The sequence below is a fragment of the Netta rufina genome (genome assembly GCF_964035555.1).
Source record: "Netta rufina genome assembly, chromosome: 8".
NCBI lineage: Eukaryota > Metazoa > Chordata > Aves > Anseriformes > Anatidae > Netta > Netta rufina.
Window position 1 is genome coordinate 15,135,464 of NC_140131.1, and position 19,289 is coordinate 15,154,752.

Consider the following 19,289-nt stretch of genomic DNA (forward strand, 5'->3'; position numbering starts at 1 on the left):
AAAAATTAACACAATCCAAGGAAGACACTGACACTTGACATTTGAGGCTCTGATGTGTTTAAAGATAGCAGTATTTGATACTCCTGTAATCACTGACAAAATATCAGGTATAACAGACTTCAAAAAAAAAAAACCACAAAACACAAATAAACAAACAAACAACAATAAAAATAATCAGTTCTATGTAAGTTTTACATTTAAAAAGATTTGATTCCATTGCATTTATATTACTCTTGGAATTCCAAGGCAATTTTCTAAAAGTCTGTTGGCACACATGCACTGAAGCAAAAAGGACTGACTTCATCTTCCTAAATCTATTACTGTGACTACTGCAACCTACTAATGTGATCTAACCCGCAGATGCTGAAAAACAATGGACTACAAAAGAAAATTCTCTTTGAGCACAGAACTCAGTCATCCAAGGAAATAACTCTCATTTCTGCCAGCTGATCTTGAGACAGGGAAGTGCTCCAACATTACTAACATCGTCCAGGCTTCTGGGAAGCAACTGCACTGGATCAGTTGAAGCAAAATAAGCGTTCACCACCATAAAGCAATGACATTTAGTAGAGGAGAGCCTCTGATACTTGTTTAGCAAATTTTCATCCCAGTGGTCCACAAGAATGAAGTGGCAACCATGCCAGTATTCTCATGTGCACCAGCCAATGTCACCACACAAAGCGAGAAGCCCCCTGATGCTGGAACCAGTACAAGAATGCTTTGGGTATTTTTGGCTTTCTGAGTAATTGAGGCATGAGCTATACCAGTACCACTGATACAAACACCAATGCTACAACCGATCCCATACACCAACACCCCTGTGTGGTGTGGCTGGTTTACAACAGGAAAGCTAGACTTCCTTGGAGGACATTGCCCCCCAAAAGTAGTGGGCTTTTGCAAGGCTTCTAAGGCCAAGCAGCCTCAATTTTCCACACATCTACATGTTCTGGCAGTGCCTCCAAAGTGTTCTACAATGACTTATGCCGAAACAATGTTTACATGTCATTCTGAATACACTAATGGTCAAAGAAGAAAAATGACCTATAAAGGACCTAACAATGTTGTTTAAGAAGGCATTATTTTTAATTCCATTAAACTAAACAAGTGTGTCTAAAGACAGACAACTATGTCAACTAGCTTCATGTAAGATGTTATGAACCCAGTAAAAGAGACCTTTATTTAATAGTCTCAGAGAGAAAAACATCTACTGTAATCCTAGGCTTTTGCAGTTCATTCTCATGTAGAAATAAGATCATCTTCTATGATAAGCAAGTGTAAGTAATGATGCCATTAAAATCTACAGTCACAAAACCCCCCAAAACTCTGGCCACTAACTAAGCTGTAACAAATATCAAGGATCTGCTGGATTTCGGACTTTTGTTTGTTTTTGCTTTTTTTTTGGTTACACAAAACCTAATAAGGCAATTCTCAGGAACAGAAGAAAAAGAAGGTGTATTTCCCAAACCAGACTGTATAATTTGGCAGTTGCATTTTTTCTTTCCTTAGTGGAAAAAGCAATGCTCTTACCATATGAAGTCACTTTGAAGGCATCCCAAATAAAGGACTGAAGACAGTCAGGACATTAATTTATCCTGAAGAAAGAAAAGACTATTTTATAAAAGAATGTAGACTGTAAAAATCATCCAAGAGGCAGCAGCTAAACCTTTCTTGGAATATTTTCAGCCAAGGACAGAATGGACACCAACTAAATATTGCGTAACAGGTGATAGAGGCGAGCACCACAGAACGGAAAACTATTATAACAACCCATTCAAATGCAGATTTTTTCCAAACCAAAGTTTTAAAGAAAGAAGAGTTGTGTAACACCCATGTTTTTAAACCCTCCTTCACAAGACTCCTTATAAAGTAAGTGCAATTACATGACAAGACTATCGAGTAGTGTAACGGGTGTAGTGCCATGGAGCACTACGTGACAGATGCGGACAAGAGGACACGAGGGGAGATCACGCTTTAGGTTACTCTGAACAACTGCGGGGTGCTACCAGCTCAAACTGAAAGCAATTCTTACAAGCTGCTTGTAGAGTAGAGAAGAGCTAGACATCAGGATGAGGAACAACAACAACAGCAACCCACAAGAGCTTATCACAGATGGGAGAGTTCACTAAGAACTGTCACCAGGGATTACAAAAAGCACCTAGTGGGGAGAAAGCCAGCACCATGCTGCGTGGCAGCTCTCCGTGAGAACCACACAACAATGCACAACTGCTGCACAATGCACAAGTTCTATACAATTCCTGTGACGAAGCAGAAATCTGTTCTGTGTGGATAATTTATACTTCTGGATAAAGAAAAAAAGCCTCCTCCTCCCCCCCCCCCCCTTTCCCTCCATCCCCAATTTAAAGCATTCTGCAAAGGACTTCCAAAACTGAAAGGACTGTTTGCTGTAAAATACAGAAAACAGACATAACTAAACCACAAACTCCTGTTTCATAAACATTTGCAGGAAATACTAAAATCCTTCTGTAACATACTTAAAACTAGCAGACTAACGTTTTATAACCCGTAATAATCCTACTTAGATGTTCTCTGAAACACCACTGCACTGACTCAGTAATACATAATCCCAGCTATGAAAAGTATTTTTCTCAAATGGTTCTGCTAAGCCTAAAACCAACATCCACTCAAACAAATACATTTTTACAGCCTTCCTACTAACCCACTACTTATGGAGAAGTAATTTCTCTGGTGGACCAGAGGAAGTGCTGGATAACAGAGTATTTATGTAGACTTGCATGATTCGTAGACTACACCAACCGCATTCCTCCAAGCTGCTGTCCCGAGTGACAAAGAGGAACAAAGAGGGTTCTGCCCTACAGAAGCACACAGCCTAAAACCAGGCAGAGGAGGTGGCACAGGATGAGTGAGCTCACAGTGGCACCACTGACTTCACAAACTAGCAGCTCCCCACTAAGACACAAGCTGGTCTGTATCAACAGCAAGTATCAAGCATTCCCACTGCAACCCCAGGTACTGATTTTTTACTATGAGACAACACGCACCCTAATTAATTTAACGGTGGGGAGCCCAAAGGAGACAAAATCAAAATAAATTCTCCCTTAACTATAATGCAACTGCAGTAAAAGCTTAAATTCCCTCTGAGAGCCTTTGTCACAACAACTCTGCTAGCACAACTACACCAAGAGCCTGCTGGCAGAGCCCCAGCTCATGTTGACAGAAGATGCTTTTCTGCTGAGCTGGCAGTCCCATCATGTCAAACCAACTTTGTCCTTTCCTTTCAGAAGCAGGATTTTCTTTCAGTGTGCTACTTCCGTGACCTGCCCACGCTGCCACAGCTGGGCCTGCTCTACTGACAAGGAGATGTATTTCTCATCCAAAAGACTTCTTGTTAACTTCCTACAGTTCTTCTTAAAATGTACAATTCACTGATTAAATACTAATTACTATAACTTTGATATTGGAAAACAAAGATGATTCTGGAAGTACAGGGTGAAACTCCAATTTCAGGCTAGTTATATTTATTTTGCAGATAGCACAACTTCTGCGATTCTTCTAAAAAGCTTCATGAAAAAGGGTTTTCTCTCAACAAACACATGAGCTAAGGAAGCATTATACCAATTTCAGAAGATGAAAATGGTTAAGTAACAAAAGGAACCAAGGAGCAAGAGAAATTGTCCACTTGATATTAAATTGGTTTCCTTCTCAAGCTTTCTACGCTACTATCCTACATCAAATGACTAAAAGATGAATTTAACCTGCTATTACAAAAGCAATTTTTTCTTCCAAGCACCTATCTGAAAGTTTAAGGAGCAGTTTAAGCAGTCATTAACACTTCTGTAACTGAAAAAGATGCCAAAAGCTTAAAACTAAAATAACTGAAAAAAATCTGTGTATAAATTACTGTATTTTAAAAATACAAATGAATATTCAGCACCATCACCTGAATACTGCCTTTCCAACCATGCACTGCAGAATGATGTACAGCACTAACAAACTGAACGCATTCTCAGTTTTTCCTATGTTAATCTGCAAAGGGGACAGAAGTTGTTCATGCTCTGGAAACCTGTCCTGAATACCACTATTGACAGCTGAGCCCAAGTCTGCTATAAAGTGTTGTAAAATGGGAAATTGTTCTGATGCTGTTTCCTAGCACTAAGTTCTAGAATGGCTTTTTTACTTGGGTACAACACCATACACAACTTGCATGACTGAAGTGCCTGCACTGAATTCATGGAGCACTGGGAAATACGGCTGACAGAGAAACCTGAGAAAGCTTCACCTGCCTGTGTCCTTCCACACGAAACTCTTCAGGTTAGCTCACAATACCAGCATTTTTAATTCCCCCCCTAAATGCAGAGAATTAGGCCATGCTTGAATTAAATGGAAGTCAGTCCACACATTTCACTCAAACCCAACAGGTTTATAGCTGAGAACTCTGATGGCAAATTTTACAACCTTATTTCAAGCAGTGATTGCAAAGAGGGGAAAAAATCAAAACCATGAGAAGTTTATATTTGTGGCTTGAATGCTGAAGTATGTTACTCATTTCTGAATAACACTTACTGGGAAAGAGAAACATAGCACAAACATGAAGTTCAGTTACAACTGGTGTTCTTTTACTATACCTTTTTTCTTCCCCTTAGAAATAACATACCACGCTTCAGAGAAGTATATTTCCATTTGTTACATTTGAAGAAAAGAATGTACTTTAAGAACCCTAACTGGGAATCACTGGTCAACCACAATAAGCTATGATATTAAAGCTGGTACATATCCTTTTCAGTAACAATGACAACAGGGTGGAGTCTTTAAAATGGCATTTATACCATCAAAAACTATTTATTTAAAGTTTAATTTTAAATTATAATTGTCTGTTCTGCAAACAAAGAAAACAATTTTTCACAAGTCAAAACTCTGGAAATTTAAAAGCCCCCACCCAGCTATATCTTAACATGAAGAGTAATGAGCTAGTAATGTTGAGAAAAATATGTCACTTCCAATTCAGCAACTGGATGCTGGGAAGTCGTTTTTGCTGCAATGGTGGTTTAAAAAAAACAGCTCTCCAGCTGACTCCCATGAGAGGTTCACATATCCACAGATGAGCTTATAGAAGAGAATGGACACTACGCTTCAGCTGGTCAATGCATTAATTTAGCATTTAACACAAACCTAACTTCAGCGCAAACACTGAAACACTCTCACGGACTGCTGCTGAAGCAGTTCAGGCACAGGCACACACACCAGTCCACCAATGCAACTGCGAGTTAACAGCTTCTTAAATCGTCCAAGTATGACTTAGCTGAATTTACCAATCACGGTAATTGTGCAGAAATTTCAATATTGACATACTAAAGGACAAAGAAATAATGTTTTTTGCAGAATCACTTAAAATGGCTGGTAATTACTCACCGAAGCTTAATCCATGAGATACGTGATTTGTCCTTGTGATACTAAAGACTAAGAAATGTATATATATATATATTTTTTTTTTCTATCCTTAAGAGGCACACAGTCTAAAGAACCACCTTACCTGATAGAGTTTTGCTTCCTGTTTTCTATTTTCATTAAAATTTGTACATCTGACTGAGGAGACATTGTATAGATTTTTAATCTGAAAAATAAGAATAAACAACAGATCAAGAGACAATGACGTACTTCACACTCTTATCATCAGTAAGAGATGGATATCTTCTGTACATCAACAAGCAAAAGCATTTATTTCTTCATAAAAAAACAAGCATTTGCCATATGTTGAGCACCTTCTAAAAATTAGGGGTAAAATTACTAGTGTTTTTCTAATTCCTCCAAAGAAAACATTCACTGTCACCCCCACTGCAGATAATTATGGTCATATTTTTTAGAATTACAATTCCTTTATTTGATCTGTATGCTATGAGTCAATGTCTTAATCTTCTACTGATTTAAATTTTGTGGCTATATTCCAGGGTTACTTATTTGTGAAACTTGGGCTGGTTTTTGCCACAGGAATTAAAGATGTCCTGCTGACAGGGACCTCGACTTTACATACTGAAAGTGCAACTACTTTAAGCAATCTGTTCAGGATGACTCCTTTCTTTTATTAGTGAATTAGACAGAAAGTTGTTCAGTACACACCTTTGACAAACTACAGGATCTGACTCCACTGGATCAATGTAGGGCTTAAGGATATCGGTGAGCGTTTTATCCTCTGGCACCCTTTCACAGAAGATAAAAATCAAATACATCAGACATGCTTCATCGTGTACACAAAAATCTATTATCTGAGTCATTTAAAGGAAACTGTGTATTTGCATGCTACAGTGGTACAACTGAGCACTTTATAGGAGGATTAGAAATGTGTATCAATACAGCACAGGTAATTGACAGCTCTATCTCAGTTTCAACACTGGGACTTTACTGGCATCTATAAGGAGTAAACAGATGAGTATCTCTAGTTTCAAACCCTGCAGTATAACATGCTGTTTGTACAGCCCAGAAGTAGATGCGGGCGTACTTCTCATACCCCTTCAGGCTAGGAAAAAAGGAGAAAGAAAGATTTGTCAATAAAAGCTTAGTTTGGGGATTTTGCAAAATGTGCTTATGGGCTTTCCTACAAAGGAAACAATGCAACCATTTCATTGTATGTGAAGGTCAGCTCCAGCGTGCAAGCAGAGGGGAAAGTGAAATCCTGCTGAATCCCTGCTCCATGAGAGCAGAATAGATCAGCAGTACAGCATGTCACCACCATGAATATACAAGCTGTTCTGTTTATATCAAGGAAGGACTAGCAATGACATATTTCACCTTATTTGAAAAGCCCACTAGTTTTCAAGGACTAAAATACTACACAGCGTTAACTTAAATGCTCCTGTAATTAAGGCAGAAAGTAATATTCAAGTTTACCTTATATAATAGAAATATTTAAGAACTAATTAAAATATTTTCCAGTTTAATTCCAGAAGAAGAATTTAAACTTTATACAAAGCTGTTTACCAAACTCTGTACCTTTTTAAAGTGTATTCAGCATGACAGTGAGGAAATACAAGCTTCAAATGCCAGTAGAACTTCTGCTCCCTGAAAAGAAAAAGAAATGCATACTGTTAATGCCTTACTACTGTTACCTGGTAACTGCTGCTTTTTTTCCTATGATAAAGCTTGGTAGCCTATGACACAACTGCAGAATACAATATATAGCTCAGATTTTGAATAGCATTTTCAAAGAGTAAAGCAGCACACAGAAACTGAGAGGGGCACTTCGAAAGAGGCAACAATCCCAGCCCCTGATGAATTTCAAGTCCTTATGGGGATGAAAACCTCTTCCTTGCAAATACGGGGTGGTACCACCAACCAACTGATCAGCAGCATTTCATGTTTTAAAAGGGAACATCTTCCAGCTGAGTTTCTATGTGCACGGCTGCCCTTTCATTTGAGAAAAGGAAAACACTTTTTGGCCTATCACCCAGGCCAGACTGCCAACCCAGCACAACAGCCACAGGTCTGAGCGGAGGCTGGCTCCCTACAAAATAAAGGACTCATCTTTCTGACCAGAAAAGGTGCTGGGGCAGGGAGGGGAGCTGTGTTTTGGCATAACAGGGTTAACAAAAGTTGGAAAGAATAAATGCTTTACAGAAATATCAGGAAACTCTTGGTAAACGCAAAAATTGATGCCACCATCCCTTCTCCACTTTGTGGGCTGTAAAACCATCTTCCCTTTAAAGCTAGCTCCATTATTACCTGAGAACAGAAATTCCTGGAGCATGGTTCCAGTGCAGTATCATGTCAAGAATGGCAGTACTGCCTACAGGACACCCCCCTATGACTAGAAAATCTCTTTCTGGTTTTGCCTCTCATTTGCAGAGAATCTACAGAAGCCAATAATGACTTAAGACATTTTTCCTTTCATTGCTTCAAATTCTTCCACTCTGTATGGTGTGTGTAACAATCTTTTTCTAAATGAAATCTCGTTAAAAAAAAAAAAAGAGCAGTCTAAAAGGTAGGTGCAAGGCCCTTTGCTGTGGTTCTGAATGTTACACTCGTGACACACAGTACAGATTTGGGAGAGGAAGGAGGGACGGACTAGTGCCATTTAGAAAGCAGGTGCCAGGTATTTAACTGCAGCACAGGAACTTTGAGCTGTGGTGGTGGCACTTTTTTTTTTTTTTTTTTTAAACTACTTAAGAGCTATGAATCATTATATCCAAGATAATCAGCATCGGTTATGCGAAGGTTCTGGTACCACAACTAAAAACAAACACATTGTTGCTCCAACTTGCTCTCTCATTTGCTTATCAGGCAGATGGAACATCATCCAGCGGGGTCTAGTCAGCTGCGGAGACAGGGTATGTGTATCCAGCAGCAAAACAGTCAACAAGTGTGTTGCTAAGCTCAATTAACTATCTAATCAATTTTTAAATGCAGGCTCTTTATGAAGTGCACTTACCAAATACTCACTTCCTTATCTAGTTATTTCTGGGTTAAAGCTAAGCTTTACAGCTGAACTATGCTTCCTGCAGTGTAAGTACAGTGGTCTTAGCTTTTACCAAAAAAAAAAAAAAAAGGGGGGGGGGGGTTGGAGGGGAGCAGCAAGCAAGAAGCACCCTCCAAGGAGTTATTAATTAAATACAATGAACTAAGGAAGGCTAACATCCACAAAGTAACATGCAACAAGCTCACTGACATCTTGCCTCATGGATTTTATGCTATTTTGCATATTGCTGTGATGCTGTCTTAAACTACTGAACTGATAGAGATAACTCCAAATCAGTGAGCTTAATGGAATTTTGAAATGGAATTTTTAAAGAATTTTGAAAGGTGAATGAAACAAAGTTTCTAATTCTTTATCTTCACAACTGAAGGAAGCATCAACACCAGCACGTGCACAGAGCAAGCTGCAGTGATATCTGGCATTTAACGTGGCACAGTGTTAATGCAAAGCACCTTCCCAAGCAGGCTTCAGTAAAGGTTTGCAGACTTTAAACAGAAATAGGCTCACTATCATTAGCTGCAGTGTCCACTAATGATGGGTAGGTACACTTATTAAAACACATACTTACAGGACCATTTGTTACATACTGTCCACTAACTCAGGGCTTTTTAGCAATTTTGCATTTAATTCACCACCGACTTGTTCAAACAGGCCATGCTCGTGTCTTCGAGTGTGACCAAGCCTTGTAGTGATGTGAACTTTCTTTCTGCCAAACCTTTAATCAAGATGGGCAAAGCAGTGGGAGCACTGCAGACCTGCCTCTCCCAACTGGGCCCAGCACGGTGTGACACAGGTCACAGCAGCATGGATGTGGCCTGTAGGGCTGGGCTGCCTCTAACACAGGCACTTGAAACAGAACTGTTCCAGAACTACTTCCAGCTATCTGCTACCTGTTGCTAGGAATACTCTGTGCCTGCAGAAACCGTAGTCACACAGCACATCCTGATTTCACATGCAAGACCAGTTCCCTGTGGGCTCACTGAGGCAGACTCAGTCCATCGCTGCAGCTGTATAATCAGCTTAAGAGGGCTCTTTTCAGACTCTCACCCAGCCTCCCTCCCCCTTCCAGGCACAACCTAGTCCATGGATTAGTGCACAGAAAGAGCAGTGAATCAGATGTCTGAACACTACATTTAAAAATATCATTCCTTGTCAGAAGGTTCCACTGGAAAAACAGAAATGTTGATATTGTCAGCACGCTAACACCTCAACCAGTGTTAATTACTTCATCTCTCTTCAAAATATTCTTGCCTGAACATAAATGGCAAACAAGAGGTAAGATAGATTGAGAACTAGGTAGACGAAGGCAAGGGATAAAGAAGCTTAAAATTGGAATAGCCTCACATGCTTTGCTGTCAAATGAAGTCTTGAAAAACAGCAATACTTTTACACGGTAAGTTTCCATAAGTAGAAGAAATTTGTAACGACCTGCTGGATGCCTCCTATTAAAGCAAAGCATCCCTCACCATCAGTGATTTCTGCCCAGTTAGAGAACTTGATGTCAACTGTAGATGCTATCAAAGCTGCTTCACAAAAAGTTCAGATTAAAATTAGATATCCTGGCTCCAGATCTCACTGACTTCATTTTCCATTATGGCTCACTGGGGTAGTATTTCCTTCAAATGTAACTGTCATGTACCATGTTCATTTTCTAAATGAAACTCTTAATTGAGTCAGTCATCTGAAGTTGAGTAACAGCTCGCTGCTTCAAGTGCTCCACGGAGCTCAACTGCCGAGCAATGCCAACCCATGGTTTGCCTGAATACCAAGGCACTGACTACAAAACTACCAAACTGCATGGATCTGGATGAAGCACAGCACATCCTTGATGTCAGTAATAGCAGCATCATCGCCCATCCCTGCACTGCTTGGCTTCACATCCTATTTTGCTTACTTCAGAGCCATACAAGCCGATCAGAAGGAGAAGGAGAAGCCAAGCACCTCTTCCCTTGCGTGATATGTAGCTGCAAATTATGCTCAGAGCTGCACAGGCTGTTCTGCAATTACTGCTCTTCTAAAACAAACAACTCTCTCCCTCTCGTTTTACCTAAAACTTTCAAAAAATATTTTTTATAATCAACTTAATTTTTCCTCCCTATTTTTTTTTTTCCACTGAACCACATGCAAGTGATATTTCAATTTCTGAAAGCTAGAACTGAGAGATTTTTATTTCTGGTATCACGAAGACTGCAGTGCCATACACAACGTGGCTGTTACTGTCAAGTAGCTCTGGGCACAGCTGCAAAGATTTTCTTCACTGCCTTTTACATTTAATGCAGCACCCAGGGAGATGTTCCAAGCTCTGTGGGTGTACGCAGTACGGGTGCTGGAGGTACAGGACAAATCTTGCATCTGCCTAGGGTGCTAAGAAGGATTTCGGGACTTGGAGCCCTCCCATATGTGCCTTGGAGGATTTGTAAAAGGGGTCCAAAGCCTACATATTTCTCAAAACAATTGAGATTGTTACAATTTCATACATAAATGTTTCACATAATATAAATGTTTCATGAAGCTTAACATTTTTATCTAGTTCCTCCGAACAGTCAATTTTGCCTAGATTGCTGTAGTACATATATATATATATATATATAAAGACCTTTATACATATATATTTATTTTTATAGAGAAAACCTATATTAAAAACCCACTTAATATATATATATAAACTTTTCACATGTATATTTCTATAGATGTGTAAAATATAAATATATATATAATGACAAAAAGTTCCAAATTCATCACATCTTAAGATACCAACTGTAGTTCTGGCTCTGCAGAAGTACCTAAGCGTTGGTCTATCAAAGATCTCAGACAATTTTGTTTCCATTTAGCAACTAATATTCTTGAAATGTTTTAAATAAGTATGTGTGATGTACAAAGCACAAATACTGTAGTATTTCCTATCTATATTATTTTACATCGATAGAAGAGATGAAGAGGAAATAATGTTTAATGAAGGACCGGTTACCTTTAACTTGATAACACCCTGCACTCTCATCTAACACACTGAAGTTTAACTGCAACACAGGGCCTTCACTATCCACTCCTTTGGATAACGTTACTTTTCTCAACTTAAGCAACACAGATTCAGCACAACTAAGTGACCAGATTCCCTTGTGGAGTCGAAACACCATTAACAAATGAGAACATGCAGAAGTGTGATGGTTTCCTTCTCCCCTCCACCACCAAGTACGTGCTCCTAGTGCCAAAATGACTGCTGCCGTACTTCTAACAACAGCACACAAAAGAGGATGTCTCCATTTTGCTGAAACTTCATTAAGCTTATTCCTGGATTTGATGTATAAACAATAAAACAATGAAATATTTCTCCTGAAAGTTCAAATATTTCCTAGTTACAGTAAGCAGCACGACAATCGATGAAGAAACTGAAGTGCACTTCCGCTGTAGCACATATGGTCTCCTACAAGGGGCCTCACAACAGCAGGAGATGTTACTAACTGTGTGTGTTGCAATAATCAAACACGACAGGCTTGAGCTGAGTCCTGGGTAAGGCAAGGGGATGCTGCTAAGGCTGAGTGAGTAACCCAAACTGTAATTCTCAAAAAAAATAAAACTACTGTCCTCTTTAACTCCTGCAAATAAACAAAATGGCCATCAGATTCACTATGAGAATAAAAAAAAATTAGTTGCTAAAATAAAGAAATGTTAAAAAATGTCAGCTACAGAACTCAGTAGCTATTCATTTTAACATGGGGATATTTGGAAAGCTACTGATTTTCAGAAATACACATAGTACTGAAAGCAGGATCTCAGTAACAACTAAATTCAAGCTTAAGGGCTCCACCAGTGTAATATGAGCCCCAAAACCTGCTCATGTAACTCCTTGGTAAATTCTCAAGATCAGCAACACTTCAAAAAATTCACACTGATTATCTTTACCTAATTAAGGATTACAGACTTGACATTTTAGGGTTTTCATAAGTACCTCAGAAGTAACTTCCATTGCACTAATGATCACTTACCCACTACTAATCCCACGTCTCCACAACAGATTTTATTCACACTATTAAACCGGAGAAGAGAGACAAAGGAGAGGATCCCCTCTTCTCCAAAGTACATGACGTGATCAGACGTTCCCAACCTGCAGGAACGCCTCCCACCCAGGGGGAGCTGCATCCCTCCTTCCCACCTCCAAGTTTCCATGGGTTCCATGCATGGGTGCTGTGCACAGACGGGATGAGGCAGGGTGGAGGTGCCCAGGCAGATAAGCAGCAGAGCAGGGCTGAGCAGGGCTGCATACACTGCAGAACCAAGGGAGCTGAGCTGCGCTGCCCCAGTTCAGCTTCTCATTGCTGAAATAGGCTCCTGCTGAGGATGCAGGAGGCACAAGCTGCGAGCTCCCCCTTTTCCTCGCACAGCCCCTGCTGGTTGGAGCTCCCCTCTTGCTGCCCGGCCTGGTCACACTCTGCAGCCCTCTCCCGAAGGCTCCCCATCACAGCAGCACACCCTAATTCCATGGCAGCACCTCTTACAGAAGGGGAACTAGCACTTCTATTGGAAAATGAGGGCACTACAGCTAATGTATGGTGAAGCAGTGCATTAAAAAGAATTTGCAAGCAAGGTGTCCTAAACCACCTGCAAGACAGAAGGCCCACTGGAAGGAGTTCACAAACTGGACTCAAACTCCATTCTCTGCTGACCCTCCAGTATCTGGATTGCTTGATACTGCAAGTTAATCTAACCCGTGTGTTACCCAGCACTGGCACGTATGCTTTCACAATACTAATGGAAACAACAAACTAATGGAAACTGGGAAATGAAGAGTCTGGTTAACACATCTAAACAACCACTGATTTGTCCTCCAGAGCTGGCAGGGGTAGGGGATGACACAAGAATACATCTTGTACTTCCTAGTTTTGGATTACTTTCATTCCTGCCTTGTATAGCCTAACAGCTTGGCTCACATGGAGAGTGTGAAAAAGACATCAGAGAAGGTTCTCAGCTCTCCACACACATATGCAGCGCAGCTTCCAACCTGCACCCTCCAGAGGAACCCCTCCACAAACCCTGACAGACAAACAGCGTGAGAAGGGGTTCAGAGCTACCAAACTGCAGACACACCAGAGCCTGACAAGAACCAGGCGTTAGGCTCATAGAAAGCAACTATTTGCACAGCTTTACCCCACTTGGATGTAACATTCAACAAAAAGTTAGAGGTCATACCACGAAATCACATAGGGTAGATGTCAAATGGCTGATACTTTTTGGTTCGATCAAACCTTGGGTTTGATTCCTCAGGCACCCACAGAGGGAGCAGGCAAACATGCCAATTACAAAAAATAAAAATAATTAGTTTTTAATCTACATCACTGAATTCAAACAGCCCACTGCTGAGTGAACAGCAGCAGCACAAGAGAGGAAATGTCCTTCTTGTAGTTATCATGGAGCATGCCCCATACCCTTGGGCAGCATGTGCAGGAAGTAGAGGGCTACTTCCTATCCTCTTAGAACGTTACCATGTTCTTTCTGCTGGGATCTGAAAGCCCCGGAAAGGATAACTGTCCAGAACAACCACAAAAAACCACCCCAGGTCCTCATGATTGACAAAAGAGTAAGACATCATCCCAGACAGCCTGTGAGATACTTCCATGCCTGTTTGCCAATGTCACTTTCGTTGCCCCATCCTCTTAGGTTTTAAATCTGCTTCTGTTAAACAACAGAAACACGTCAAAACGTAACCTGCTTACAGCTTCATTTGTTATCAACAGAAGGTATGTTTCAGTATGTACTCAAAAAGACTTTCTAGAGAAAAAGAACTGACGAATGTGTTATGTGGAGGCAAATTTCTGTCAGCACAGGGTTGCAGCATGCCCAGGATCCTACCAATAGGGTCAAAAACCCTGCCTGTGTGCCTCTTCTGTTCTTTTGTCTTCAAACACCTAGCTGCTGATCCCACCATCTCTGGGCCTTCTGCCCTTGCTCTGGCTCTATAACACTACTCCCTTACCCTGTACTGCCAGGGATGCCTATTTTGTTTTATCTACAACATTGAGGAAATGCCCCAGCTCGGCCATAAGCCTGAGATACTTCAGTAGCACAAGCCCTGCACAAGATATCTGTAGAAGGCTGAACATATGGCCAAAGCAAAGGAAGACAGTACAAAGGCAGGCAGCCTCTGCTCGTATGGCTAGGATCTACCACGTCTGGGTCTATCCTCTACTCTGTTCTGAAGAGAGATGGAGAAAACACCCCAGATTTCCTTTCTTTCCATGGGTCTGCCATGGATTTGCTCTGGCAGAGTTTGCAAATTATGCAACTTTCAAAGGTTACACTTCTACAGATTTTTATGCCTTATGTTCAGCTAAAAAAATCTAAATATTTGTATTTAAAAAAAAAAAAAAAAAAAAAAAAAAAAGCTTGTATCTCAGAACAGCAGATGAGAGGAGATGATACTGGATGATACTGGGAAGTGTGCTGAGCAGCTTTTCAGGTTGGTTATTAGAGAGAGACACCTGGTGGCAGCTCCCCAGCCACAGGCACCTCACCACTTCCAGCCACCGCTCTTTAGATTGTGGTTTGTAAGTCACAAGAACAGAGGGAAAAATGCATATTGAATCCAGAACTTGCTACCAGAACTAAGGATATGAAGAGAAGAGGAGGAGCCAGCAGGGATAGCTAGCACATCTAATTACTGCAAGAAGCACAGATCTTCAAGCTGAACGTGACCTGTTTCCTGTCATAACAGAGTTCTCTGCAGTACTTTTTTCATAGTAAAAAAAAAACACAACACAAAACTGAAAACAAACAAAAATAAAACACGAAGTCTGGATACCAGAGAAAACTCACAAGAGTAGAAAAAAAGAAAGAACACCATAAGTCTTCTTAATCTTAGCCTTTTTCCTGACGTCACATCTGTCTGTCTGCACTTGTCTAAGCTGTGCACATGCTACAACATACATCAACCCTAAGATGACATGCAGCAGGTAACTGGACTGGAAGCACCCCTTTCAGCCTTAAAGACAGCTATTTTCAGAGAGAGGAATTTTCAGCAACCATTCTACATCAATCTTCTATCATAAACCTTTAAAGGAAAGTTTTTTTTTCTAACAACAAAACCCCCAAAAGCCTTCAGACTGCCATTTAACAGATGAAAATCACAACAGTACTAATTCGTCCACCTACTACTTAATGTTGGTATTTTTCAAAATAATGTATGAATTGCATAAGCTATAAAACTGAGCTCAAAGAGACTAAAAATGAAAAAACTGCTGCAGGAGATATTAAATCTAAATAGCTTTTGTAAAAAAAAAAAAAAAAAAAAATGCATACCAGATTTTAAAAGCAAGCATGTCAGTATGAATTTAGATTCCCATCATTTTGTGTTCAGTGAAAGCAAAACATTGCTGACTAACCGACTGAAGACTCACTTCTTATTGAAGATGGTTGAATTTTCTCTTCTTTTTGTAAATCCAATGGGCAGTGTCTTCAGGTTGATATTATGCCTTCGAGCTCTGTTTCTCAAGTAATTTATCTACCAAAAAATAAAATTATTTTTTTTTGGAATCTGAATTGTATACACAAAGCTGGAACATTAAAGCAAAAAATGAAGAGTAAACACGAAAGGAATTATGGGAACATTAAAGAAAAGGCCACGTTTAATGTTGAACTTTGACTTTTGAATAAACAAAACACTGTGAGTGAGCAAGTCAATAAAGCAAGCCTGGACACTACCTGAAACATTTTCAGGTGAAGTCTTCCAGTTAAAAACAACATGCCAATGACCTCTTCCCACTTAAAGTTCTTCAACATACTGTGAAAGTCACGAACACCCACCATCGGTGCAAAACCACTCACTGAGCTGGTTTTTGAGCTACAACCGTGCTAGTGGATGGGATATACAAGCACCTCCTCAACCACTCTGACAAAATCCTATCTAAAGGTAGCGTGAAGGATATCATCCTGCAAACACGCCTAGGATTGCACGCTAAAAACTGCTACCTCTGGAGCATCTCACCATTTTCAATGTACATTTTCAAGACATCATGATTATAACACAGAGTATGACAGCAGCTTAAGAGACAGACAAGGACTTCTAAATCTACTTGGCATTAAAAAAATCAACATGAATTCTCTCCAACTGAGGAGTTGAGTGCTGTCTTAAAAAGTGTCTTCACAGGATTGGAAACAGGGGCCTGACACCTTTTTCTGACACACAAATGAGACAACATATTTTGGAGTGCACTTTGGTGTTCATACTTCTTGATCTTGGTCTTCCCTGCTCTGTCATATGGCTTTTACGAAATGACATCTAATTCTGTGATCTCATTGATGCTCTACTGGAAGTGGAAGAATTTCAAGAAAAATCACCTCTCATCCTTAGCACGTTAGCTTTTACTTCACAGTTGCTTAGACTTATTCTCTGCAGAACTCTAGTTATCTTGGTTTGGTAAATGGGGAAGCATGTAATAATTTTTAGGCAAAAACATGCCAAAAAAATCCCATGTTGTTTACATGGGAATATTGCATGTAAAAATTCAGAAAAGCTGTGGAGGTAGATAGGAGCAATCAGTCTCTCTTAATACACATCTGTCACCCTCAACCCAGAAGAACAGCCACGCATCAAGTATTTGGAGAATGTATAGATTGTTAGCAGTTTATTCTTCTAAGCAACTGGATGTAGCCACCAATACTACTATTACATAAACCTGGAGACCTTCCTTGATTTCTGGCTCTAATATCCAGGGTCGTCCATACCTTCACAGTAGAGGTTATCAGCTCTGAAATCTGGACTGGGACTGCCTCAGTGGGAATGTAAAGGTAGTCAACCCTATCTCCAACAGACCAAGTGGCTAATTTAAAACTTACAAATTTATTTGTTGTTGGCCTATGCACAGAAAGATCTCGAGCTGCAGCATCAGCTGTCCTTCCTACATCTTCCAGGAAACGGTAATCTGAAAGCAAAAACAGAACAGAAAAAAAACACAGTTTATTTATCTAACCTACTAAAAATGGTGAATTTTAAAAAGCACAAGGAATATTCTTACCGCTCAGAAGGTTCAAGTCGGTAAATTCATTTACAGAGATAAATGATGTTTTATCCCTGATTCCATTACAGCTCAGTGCAAGCTTATGCTTCTTTACACACAACAGACTGAAATGACACAAATAAAGAACCATTAATATGCCACGTTCAGCACAAGAAACATAACAGTTTAAGTTAGATATTAGATACCTGCACGAATATTTCATACATCGCGGACATCTGTACTTAGCTTCCTCTTCACTACACGTTTCACATCTGAAAGAAGCAGAAAGTATCTCTTAGGGCACCACCCAACAGGCAGGCACGGTGCCATTGGCTGTCACGTTTGGGTAACATTACCTGGACCTTGAAAGGAGGAAGGGAAAACACAGATAGCTTGGATTAGATAAACTAGCAGACACGGTAACGTGAGCTGCAGTGAGCATCTCCAAACACATACTGGGGTCCAACCTTTATTAAAATGCACCACAGAGATGCTTTGAGGAACACCAAGCTAATGCAGGGCTGGAAGCACAGTGAGGCTGCATCACTTTGTGCTTTGCAGCCTGCTCTATCAGTGCCTTTCTGCATTTATATTACTACTCTTAATGTGCATTATTACTTCCCATCTGTCCAAAACTGGGCTCATTAGTGTCTGGGGTTCACACTACGACCTAACACCCCCTTTCCCCAGCAGGGCAGGCCCGCATTGAGGGCACCCACCACAGGCACAACGGGCAAGCCCTACAAACCCTGCTACTGAACACAGCCTCGCTGTGCTCTCCTCCACACCCACGGCCTCCTGCTTTTTGACTAGGTCGGTACAAGAATGACACCTCCCCTCTTTCTACGAGGAGAGGGCGAGCATGAGGATTCCTGCACAAGCTGCGAAACAGAGCCTGAAGCAGCCGTTACCCTGAGCTTCCCATCCCTTTGCCACACCTTAAATACCCTCCGCAGCATCCAACGCGAGCGGGCAGAGCCCACACGGTGCCTCCCCCGCAGCCCCTGCCCGCAAGCCCAGCCGCCCCGCACCCCGTCGGGCAGCCAGGCCGGCACCGCCGCTCCTCCCTCGCCGGGCACAGCAGCAGGAGCGAGGATGCCCGGGGCAGGGCGGCGCCGAAGGGCTCGGACCCCGCTGGGCAGGCCCGGCCCCGAGCAGCGGCCTCGCGGTGGGGAGAGGCCGCCGCGGGCCGCAGCCTCCCCCCGCCAGCCCCGGAGCCCCCCGGAGGCGCCCCCCGGGCCGGGCCAGGCCGGGCCGGGCCGCGGCCGTGAGCGGAGCCGAGGGCGCAGCGAGGCCGCCCCATCCCCGCGGCCCTACCTCTGCAGGGACATCTTCCGCCCCCCGGCCGCCCGCCCGGGGCTCCCGGGGCCGCCCTTCCCCGCCATGGCTGCGCGGCGCCGCCTCCGCACGCGGGGCCCGATGGGGAGAACCCGGCCGAGGCCTTTCCCCCGGCCGGCGGCGCCGCCTGGCGGCCGCCGCGGCCCTACCATGTGGAAACGTCCCTGCCTCAGCAGGGGTCTGACACACAGCCGTAGCCTAGCTCAGGGCTTGCTCTAAACTTCAGGGTAACAAAGCAGATGATTGCCTCAAACCGTCAGAAATTAACAGCTGAGGGAAGGAACCGTCACAACCCTGTGGGACAGAGCTGTGCCAGAGCTCCTGGGAATGCTCGGAAGAGCTCAGGTGGCTGTAGGCAAGCGGCTTTCCAAAACTCATGCTGCGCTATGTATAAAGTACACTGTCAAAAAGGATACTTTCTGCCAACTGTTTCTGGCAGCCTCCCACTTCAAGCACCACACTACAGTACTGTCTGGTAGTGGCCTGGTGCACAAGGACTTTGTGCTGTGGGCAAGGAATTT

At 41.8% G+C, this 19,289-nt stretch overlaps 1 protein-coding gene across 1 annotated transcript in view; it reads right to left on the bottom strand.

The window, feature by feature from the left end:
* The window catches only part of ZNHIT6 (zinc finger HIT-type containing 6), a 33,158-nt gene extending 14,302 nt beyond the window's left edge, over positions 1–18,856 (bottom strand). Inside the window, exons 1-8 of the mRNA XM_084291119.1 lie at positions 18,748–18,856; positions 17,637–17,702; positions 17,449–17,555; positions 17,270–17,355; positions 15,832–15,935; positions 6,964–7,032; positions 6,094–6,174; positions 5,510–5,590 (exon numbers count right to left, since the gene is read on the bottom strand). Coding sequence (XP_084147245.1) covers positions 5,510–5,590; positions 6,094–6,174; positions 6,964–7,032; positions 15,832–15,935; positions 17,270–17,355; positions 17,449–17,555; positions 17,637–17,702; positions 18,748–18,815 — 662 coding nt within the window. The 5' untranslated portion in view covers positions 18,816–18,856. The remainder of the gene's footprint in view (positions 1–5,509; positions 5,591–6,093; positions 6,175–6,963; positions 7,033–15,831; positions 15,936–17,269; positions 17,356–17,448; positions 17,556–17,636; positions 17,703–18,747) is intronic.
* Between the last annotated feature and the right edge of the window lie 433 nt (positions 18,857–19,289).